This window comes from Quercus suber, unplaced genomic scaffold (assembly GCF_002906115.3).
Source record: "Quercus suber isolate HL8 unplaced genomic scaffold, Cork oak 2.0 scaffold_23, whole genome shotgun sequence".
NCBI lineage: Eukaryota > Viridiplantae > Streptophyta > Magnoliopsida > Fagales > Fagaceae > Quercus > Quercus suber.
Genome location: NW_027069488.1, coordinates 63,661 through 73,589, shown reverse-complemented (window position 1 = coordinate 73,589; position 9,929 = coordinate 63,661). Strand labels below are relative to the sequence as shown.

Here is a 9,929-nt window from a genome sequence, read left to right as displayed (position 1 = left end):
ATACTATAAAAATACCATAGATACAATGAACCGTGATTTTATATAATAGCATGGGCTGTGGTTTTAGGATCGTTACATTTGTTATCATATATTTAAAAATGATCATTGGTATTGAATATGATTTTACATCAATCATATACCAACTGTACTAAGTAAAAAATTTAATCACCACTAAAAAATACTTGGAATAAGGCTTGGATGTCAGTAATTATCAACATGAAACTTTTGGAAATGCCTAGAAACCCATCCAAATAAGATCAGATTTGACAGTAACCACATGATAGCAGCGTTATCACAACACCTTTTTTTGAGAATGGTTATCACAACACTTAATAGACACATTCACGCACAAACAATTATTATAATGTTTGGTGCCTAATAAAATGGTGAAAGAGGACATGCAGAATTAGCAATAATGCAGGAGAAGACATCCAAGTTATTGAGTTTAGTTTAATGAAGCTCTAAGAGGCACCATAAAAATTAAAAGAAAATCCTTACTATTTATTAGTAAAAATCCATTTTTGTCACTACAACCAGAATGTTTTTCTGAAGTTTTATGTGATCAATGGCCTGAACCTTGATGGACCATCTTTCCATATCTTCCCAGGCTTCCGATGTCACGCTCTCTTTTTCCCAGTCCCACACAACCTTAAAAGCTGAGTCAGTTCCTCGCTTCAATTTGTTGGATGCTCCCAGTCCCTAGGGAACAAATCAAACAAGTTCTTGGAGAAATTTTTAACAAGTCCAGCATAACTTCGTAAATTTCTTATGCATAACCAGACACCAAAGAAAAAAAAAATGGGAAAAAGAAAGGAGAAAAATTATCAAGGGTATGAAAATTTATATTGATGCATTTGTAAAAAAATTTTCCCTAAGGTACTATTTCATCAACTTATGTTTGATCATCCCAAAAAAATTGGAGACACTATAAATAATGAGATAGCGTCAAATTAAAAGAATTCATAAAATGCCCTGTCCTTGGTTTTCCCTTCTTTTATAATATAAGACGATGGATGCCAGTCCTGAACCATCGTGTTTATAATTATGAATTCTTCTCATATTATATACAAAACAGATCAAACCAACTAAATTTCATGGGACATCAACAGAAAAAAAAAATTTTAAAAAAAAAAAATATATATATATATATATCATGGGACATTCAAATAGGGCCAGAAGTGCATTTTCCCCCCTTGCTCTTTTTCTTCTTACCTTCGTAGCAAAATCCTGACCTTCCTGCTTGTAGTAAAATCCCAAGAGAACACATTTTTAAAAAAAAAAAAATCAAAAAGTGAAGTGCTATGTCCACAACAAATCATAAGTAGTAAATTGTTATTGATTCAAATTTAACCTATCACTTAAATTACTTTTTTACCCATCAATAACAACTCATAACAGCTTGTCACTTATGATTTGTTATGAAAATATTGTGGGCATAGCATTTCAAAAGTAAAAGGGAAAATGAACTTTTAAGATAGTTTTGTTGTGAGATAGCAAGAGATATGTTTTGGCGTGAATCTTAAATTCATCCAGGTTACCCCTTTCATTGCTGGAAAACTATGACAATATATATATATTTTTTCTTCTTTTTTTCCGCCCCGGGGGGGGTGGGGTGGTGGGGTGGGGAAAGAAAAAGAAGAGATAGGGTAATATACTAATCAGACAAGGTTCATGATAATACAAAGCCATAACAGTAGGATTCTGTGCAGATTGCATCTACAAATTGGAGAGCAGTTGTAGATTTATCTATAATATGTAATAATAAATAAATTGTTTATAATTCATCATGTCAAATGAATTCACTACCAAAATCACAAAAATATGTAAAGGAGAGGAAAAAAAAAATTGGCCAACTTCATACACTCTCATATAGCAGAGGCGTTGCATGAGTTTGAAGGAAACCAACTTCTAGAAATAGGCATAGAAAGAATTAACTTACATCCTTAGAGCATTACCATCAGGTGTGCTAAATGTGCCAAATGCTAAATATTTGGCACATTTAGCACACCAAACACAAAAACAACTTCTCATGAGGTGTGCTAAATATTGCAAAAATATAAAACATGCTACAGTACGCTCTCAAATATGAGAGCGTACGGACAGCCATGCCATTTCACTGTTTGCATATTTAATTCTTTTTTCTCTCTCCCCCTCTCAGTTCTCTCTCTCTCTCGGTCATTCTGAAACCAATCTCTCTCTCTCTCACTCTCGCTCTCTCTCTCCAAATTTTAGATTTCGGAGTTTGCTATACAATTTCCTCTTCAAATCGGCAAATTGCTCTGTAATTTTTGGATTCGACGCACGGTACTTCTCGATTTCCTGCTTCAACCTAGCCTCTCTCCTATCCTTCTGCCGCAAATCCATTCGCTTATCAATCGCTTCCCAAACAGCATCAGCCTCCTTGTCATCTTCATCATACTCACCATTAGCAAACAGACCAACGTCATTACCTTCAAACTCGTCAAACTTCTGATTCTCGTCATATCCTTTCTCATCTGCCTCGTCGCCATCTTCATCTTCATCGGGCTTTCCGTGGCCTCGGCCCGCGCCCACGCCCACGCCGTCTCATCGCCGTCTCGCCGGTGGTGGGTGTGGGTTTGTGCGCCGGTGTTTAATTTGGTGGATGTGGATTTGTGCGCCGGTGGTGGGTTTGGTGGATGTGGGTTTGTGCGCCGATGGTGGGTTTGGTGGATGTGGGTTCGATGTCTCTGGTTGTGTTCTTTTTTTTTTTTTTTTTTTTTTTGATGTTTATAAGCTTTAAACTTGTTCATGTCTGTTTGTCAAATTGTTGTCAGCCTAAGACATACAACCTTAGCTGAGGCTCAAAATCTCCGAGTCCCCCCCGCCCCCCCCCCTCCCTTCCTCTTTTTCATTTCATCTGAATGATGGCTGTGGCTGTTTGGGGTTTTGGCTTTGTTCCCTATGTGAGGCTAAGTACACAATATCAAATTTTCAACACTGACTTTTTTTTTTTTTTACCCATCTTTTTTCTTATTCAGTAAATGGACTACATGGGGAAGCACCAGAGTGTTTGGGAGATGGTAGAACATGTAATCATGTAACTGCATCTCTGAGTAGTTCTTCAACAAAGCAGCATGTATTGGACATGCGTCCTCCAATGGATCATGGATGGGACATGCGTCCTCCAAATGAGCACGCATTGGACTTGTGTCCTCCAGTTGAGCATGAATTAACCCGAGCATCAGACGTTGGTTTCTCTTCTATGCCAACAATGCGTATCTGTGAACAAGTGAACCCCACGGAGGAGCAAAATATACCAAATCAGCATGTATCTGATTTTGGTCACAGAGTCATGTCACAATCTTGTCCTGAACCAGTTTTTTACAGAGGATCACCTGGGACATCTAAAAACAACTATATGTTTCCTTCCCCTCATATTGAGGGTTCTCAAAAAAAATATTTTGATCCACACTGGTCCATGGAGGCTGTCAATGAGGCGTTAAAGGTCAGTTTGAAAATGGGTCTTGATGTGTAATATCTGTTGGAACATTTGCGGTTGTGTTTCTTGAGAATGGAAAATTGTTGACTCATTTGTTATCTTTGTCTTATGTTTCAGAAAGGTGATGCTTTTAAAGTTTTGTTTCGTGTCAATGCCCACAATAGACTTGAGGTTTGTTACATTTTTTAAATATAAATTACAATTTTGATGTTTCTCTATGCTCCTCATTTATAAATTCCTTAGTAAATAATGCAAATACCTTGTTCTTTTGCTGGTAGGCTTATTGCAAAATTGATGGGGTACCAACCGATGTTCTCATTAGTGGAATTGCTGCCCAAAATAGAGCTGTACGTTTGGATTTGGTTTATTTTGCATATCTTTGATTGCCTCAAGAAAAAAAGTAATTGGTGATAACTTAGATCTGCCTTTATATCTGTTATGGTACATTGTTTTATAATGAAAACAAGCATATATTGACTTTGTGTGCCCTTTTTACGAGGCAACTTTATTGCATGTATCTGCTGTCAGGATTCAGATAATTCATCATTAAGTGTTAACAGTGTGATTTATTCTTCTATATACCAATATTTTTGCTAGGGGATGAGGTTTAAAATTGCTCTGGTTTCCCTTTTTGTTTTTTAATAAATAATAATGCAGGTGGAAGGAGACATTGTAGTGCTCAAGGTTGATCCTTCGTCATTATGGACCAGGATGAAAGGGTCAACTGGGATATCTAACAATCCTGCACCAGTGGAAGATTGTAACATTCTCCTGGAAGATGGTGAAATTGCTAGTGATAACTGTAAAGCTAAAAGTAAGGTAGATGTGGATTACGAGTGTGCCCATTATAGAAGTTGCCCCTACCCTGAAAAGGGGTCTTGTTATGGGGAAGGTACTTTTGTGGGTGAAACTGTTCATTTAGAACCGAGTGGACCTGCTAGTTGTAATCTTGTTCACCCTGCTGCTTCAGATTCTTTGCATGTAGGTTCTTTTAATGGGCAGAGTGAAGTTGTAAAAGCAGTGGGCAGGATTTGTTCTTCGATTAGCACATTCCCTTCAAAACGCCCGACTGGCAGAATTGTTTCCATAATTGAGAGGTCTCCTCGACGAGATGCTATTGTTGGCTATCTTAATGTTAAGAACTGGTTATCTTACCGTGAATTCTGCAGAAAGGAGACAAAGAACAGAAGTTCATTGACATTGTCTGACAGTGAGTACATCCACCTGACACCAACTGACCCCAAACTTCCCAAAATGATGGTCTTCGTGAAGGGCTTGCCAGACTGCATCAAGAAAAGATTGGAGAAGGGTGATTCAACAGTTGAAATGGAGCTGGTAGCTGCACGAATTGATGAATGGGATGAAGAAAGTTCTGTTCCGCTAGCCCATGTCTTGCATATTTTTGGACGGGGCAGTGAAGTAGAGGCACAGATCAATGCAATTTTATTTGAAAATGCAATCCATTCATCTGAATTTTCTCCTGAATTACTATCTAGTGTTCCACATATTCCTTGGGAGGTGCCACCTGAGGAAGTTCAAAGTAGAAGAGATCTTCGAAATTTGTGCATATTTACTATTGACCCTTCCACTGCCATTGAACTGGATGATGCTCTCTCTATTGAAAAATTGTTCAATGGCAATTTCAGAGTAGGAGTCCACATTGCGGATGTGTCATATTTTATTTTACCTGACACTGCCATAGACATAGAAGCACAGGTTCGATCAACAAGTGTCTATCTGTCACAATACAAATTACCAATGTTGCCCCCAATGTTTTCAGAGAATCTGTGTTCTCTTAACCCTGGAGTAGATAGACTTGCATTTTCTATTTTCGTGGACATCAACTATGCTGGCGATGTTGTTGACCATTGGATTGGCCGCTCTGTGATACAATCTTGTTGCAAGCTTTCATACAAACAGGCTCAGGACATTATTGATGAAATAAGTAATGTGGATAGTTCTAATATCACTGAAAATGGGAATCCCCAGTTGTATGGCCATTTCAAGTGGCCTGACGTTGTTAGATCTGTTAAAAGCCTTCATGACATCTCCAAAATTTTGAAGGAGAAGAGATTTAGTGATGGGGCTTTACGTCTAGAGAGCTCCAAAGTTGTTTATCTATTTGATGATCATGGTATTCCATATGATATCATGCTTTGTGGACAGAAGGAGTCAAACTTTTTGGTTGAGGAGTTTATGCTTTTGGCAAATAGGACAGCTGCAGAAATCATATCTAGAGCTTTTCCTGATAGTGCATTACTGCGGAGGCATCCTGAACCAAATATGCGGAAGCTCAGAGAGTTTGAAGCATTTTGTTGCAAACATGGTTTGGAATTGGACACTTCTTCTTCTGGTCGGTTTAATCAGTCGCTGGAGCAAATCAGGGAAAAGCTCAAGGATGATACTGTGCTGTTTGACATTCTGATCTCATATGCTTCGAGACCAATGCAAGTGGCTACTTACTTTTGTAGTGGAGATCAGAAAGACATTGAAAATGATTGGGGTCATTATGCACTGGCTGTTCCTCACTACACTCATTTTACTTCACCACTGCGTCGGTATCCTGATATTATAGTGCACCGGACACTGGCTGCAGCCATAGAGGCTGAGGAGTTGTACTTGAAGTATCGAGGATCTTTGCCAAAAGTTAGCAGGGGAGAGAAAGTGGCAAGAAGATGTTTCACTTGTATTCATTTTGATAGAGATGCTGCGGAATCCCTGGAAGGTAAGAAAGCACTGTCAGCTGCAGCAGTAAAGCATGGAGTTCCCTCCTCTGAATCACTTGCATATGTCGCTGCTTATTGCAATGAAAGAAAGCAGGCTAGCAGGCATGTGAAGGATGCCTGTGACAAGCTCTACATGTGGGTCCTGCTAAAGAAAAAAGAGGTATTTTTTATTCTTCCTACAGCGCAATTTTAATTTGCAGTCCTCTTTCATTAACCTTTAAAAACAAATTATTACCACTAGTGGATTGTGATTGTGGAAAGATATTAGTGCATCACTAAGGTGCTACATTGTCCTACATTAAATGCTGCATTCACTTTGGGATTTGTTATCTATATCTGCTTTTGTCATACCTCCTGCCACCATACTCTGTATATTACATATTTCATATCATATACTTGCATCATGATTTTTGTTATCTTTAACTTGAATTCCAGTGTGTGTGTGTGTATATATATATATATATCCTTATTATTTGGCAGGAATGCTACAACCAAGTACCCTCACTATGTGAAATGTGTTCACCCTCATTCTCTTCATGAGTAGTTTTCTATCAGAATTGATAGTTTAATAATTCAAAGCATTGTACTGTAACTACTGTTCCAATCTTGAAGTGTGCATTCTTAATTAGAAGCTTAATGTAAAATCTAAGAAGCACAGACACTGACATGACACAAGACAAGGCAACACTGCAATTCTTAAAAAACTAGGACATGACATTGTAGGGACATGGTAACTAATTAATTATTTTTAGGTATTTTAGGGCATAATTTATTAGTAACAATCACATTTTTATTAATTTTATCTACAAATAATTCAACTTCAAACATAAATAAAAAATGCAACTAAATGATAATTTTTGACAATAAAATATTGTATTTTTAACAGTAAATTGACCATAATGTACTAATAAATAATAATTTTAACAGAAGATTTATATTTTATAAAAATTAATAATAAAAAATGAAAAAAATCCAAAAACTTAACCAGACTATAATTTATTGGTAACTAACAATCTTAAGTATTTAACCAAAAAAGAAATTACAATTTAAAACCCCTTGTCTTGATAGATACAAGAGAATAGAACTCTCTAGAAACAAAAACAAAAATAAAATAAAATAATTTTTTTTTTTAATAAAAAAGTCAAAAACATTAGAGTAGAGAACAGGGCCAGGTGGGAAGACTGCAAGAGAGACGTAAAGTTGATGGTGAGGAGTGATCTGCAACGACTTTGAGAAATCTGATGGAGGTGCAATGGTCCTTTTGGGTCACCGATCTGACACTGAGGATGGCCAACAAGGTGCGATGCTGCTGTTTGGATGATCTGGCAGTGAGAAAGCCAAGGATGGCTGGTAGCGCAACACACAGAGAGTGTGTGAGAGAACTGAGGAGCTGTTTGAGAGTGTGAAAGAGACGGAAGTTTGTTTTGAAAAGTTTTGTTCTACAGATCGATGATTGTTATCATGGTAGACTGGTGGGGAAGAAAATCATTGATTTTTTAGTTATTTATTTTTTTAATTGTCAGCTGTGTTGAGAGCGGGCTGCAACCATGTTGAGCCCATGTCCCAATTAAAAAAATAATTTTTTTGGTCGGACACTCCACAGGCAGGCATGTAAGCAGCCATGTCACAAACACAAACACACACACACACACAACCATTTTGGTCGCGTTCATGCGTCCTAGTATAAAATAACCAGTAAAATTTTATCAGTCTGATTGAGCCAAGTACTTTGAATTTGAGTTTTTATTATGGTTGTTTAGGCATTGCTCTCTTTGTTATGTTCATCCTGAGTGTTTCACACACACACACACACACACACACATTTTGGTCGCGTCCATGCATCCTAGTATAAAATAACCAGTAAAATTTTATCAGTCTGATTGAGCCAAATACTTTGAATTTGAGTTTTTATTATGGTTGTTTAGGCATTGCTCTCTTTGTTATGTTCATCCTGAGTGTTTCAGTGTTTGGATTGTGCTTCATGTTTGGCCTATCTATTGTCCACTGCAGATTTTATTTTCAGAAGCTAGAGTATTGGGTCTTGGGCCAAGATTCATGTCCATTTATATTCAAAAGCTAGCTGTAAGTTGTTTCTGACTTCTATCTTCCTTAATTAAAAACCCTCTCTCTCTCTCTCTCTCTTTCCCCCCCCCCCCCCTTTTTTTTCCCCCATTTGTTTTTCTCTATGCTGCCCTTAATTTTTATCCTGTCAATTTATCAGATTGAGCGCCGGATATATTATGATGAAGTAGAAGGCTTGACTGTAGAATGGCTCGAGACTACTTCCACATTGGTGCTTAGTTTAGTTAACAAACGCTCTTCTAGGAGAGGTGGCCCTGGTAAATGGAGGGCACTTGAAGACATTGCATTTGTTGTAAGTCCATGTGATGTGAAAATTGAACTGGGGGTGTTTGGAGGGAGTTCTAGTGAACAGTTAGGTGATACTGGTGTTGCTGCTCAGGCTTCAGAGCCCATTTGCAAATCTGTCATTTCAAATACTGAAGTTGATCCTGGAGTTTTCCCCCTCACAGTGCATCTCCTTTCAACCATTCCTGTAGTACTTCATGCAGTAGGTGGGGATGATGGTCCCCTTGATATTGGGGCAAGGCTTTACCTGAGCTCATATCTAAGGTAACTTGGGTGTTTGGTAGTGTCAAACTACTGCAACTGAAGGAGACTTTGTGGAGATGAAGATAACAGAGCCTTGTATGGAATGGGCAAGCTCTGTCGTAGATATGAATTAGTGTATAGTTCACAAGAGTTTTAGAAGAGAGAAAAATTTGTGGTTTAAGTCTGGTGATGCTCTATGAATCTATGATGCTAAAATGGTGGCGTAGCTGTAGATAATGGTGGAGGTTTTCGTTGTGGCTTTAACTTAAGTGGTTTTTCTGTTTTTTTAACAGATGCAGCTTGCTGGAATAGGCCCTTGTTTTTGTAGGCCAGTTCCATCCAATATTTTACTTGTTGAAAATCTACCTTCAACTTGGGATTTGAGCTTCGAAGCCAAATTCATGCTGTATTTTTCCCCTTCTGACTGCAGCCCAATATATTTTTTGATTTTGGGTGGTCAGATCTAGTAACTTCAATTTGGTATGTTATTGCCTTTATTGTATTTTGAACTGTTAAAACTGGGCGACTGGCAGTAGCTCCCAGTTAGAATAATGTGTTGTCTTCTTTCCCTAGGTGAAAACTTGAACTGGAACTGTAATCCTCTTTTGAAGCGCTGCTTGGCTTGTATTTCAGCTCAAGCGTGCAGCAGCACATATATCTCTTATTACCGGATATATTTTGTTGGGTATTAATTTAACAGTTTCTCTGAAATAGTAGGGATGGCAAATGGGCAAGTTAGATCATAAATGGGTTGAGTGTGTAATTACTTATTTATTTATTTATGACTTATTTATATATAAATTAATTATCAATTATTAACCAAACTCAATAAGTAGTAATCTACCAATTTAATTCAATATGACCCAAATACTTCTAAAACTACTTAAAATATTCTTTTGACCTCTAAAATTATCAAAATACTTTTAAATACCTAAAATGACGCAAATAATCTTGTACTTTCAAAATTACCAATATACCTTGGGACATGCAAAATTATTTCCAAAATCTTTAAAATGGGCAAATATTGTCAAAATCTTTAAAATGAGTAAAATACTTATGAAACTTTTAAAATAATCAAAATACCTCTGATATTTTTAAAATTACCAAATATGCTCAAAAATTACTAAAATGAC

General features: G+C 37.2%; 1 protein-coding gene across 2 annotated transcripts; it reads left to right on the top strand.

Annotated features, from left to right (window-relative positions):
- Window positions 1-2,978: 2,978 nt before the first annotated feature.
- LOC112003113 (DIS3-like exonuclease 2) lies at window positions 2,979-9,470 on the top strand. Of its 2 annotated transcripts, XM_065765099.1 has the most exons (6): window positions 2,979-3,466; window positions 3,578-3,631; window positions 3,739-3,807; window positions 4,118-6,346; window positions 8,197-8,268; window positions 8,408-9,470. In XM_065765099.1, the coding sequence occupies exons 1-6, from the start codon at window positions 3,107-3,109 to the stop codon at window positions 8,819-8,821; spliced, it is 3,198 nt and encodes a 1,065-aa protein (XP_065621171.1). In that variant the 5' UTR covers window positions 2,979-3,106; the 3' UTR covers window positions 8,822-9,470. The 2 variants fall into 2 exon arrangements, with proteins under 2 accessions (XP_065621171.1, XP_065621176.1); XM_065765104.1 differs by lacking the exons at window positions 2,979-3,466; window positions 3,578-3,631 and having other exon boundaries at window positions 3,748-3,860.
- The last annotated feature ends 459 nt before the right edge of the window (window positions 9,471-9,929 follow it).

Bases quoted from the DNA above. Each gene is read 5' to 3' on its own strand.
- LOC112003113 (XM_065765099.1), top strand. From the start codon at position 3,107: ATGCGTCCTCCAATGGATCATGGATGGGACATGCGTCCTCCAAATGAG. The intron at 3,467-3,577 runs GTCAGTTTGAAA...CTTATGTTTCAG, and splicing joins CTGTCAATGAGGCGTTAAAG to AAAGGTGATGCTTTTAAAGT. The intron at 3,632-3,738 runs GTTTGTTACATT...TTTTGCTGGTAG, and splicing joins ATGCCCACAATAGACTTGAG to GCTTATTGCAAAATTGATGG.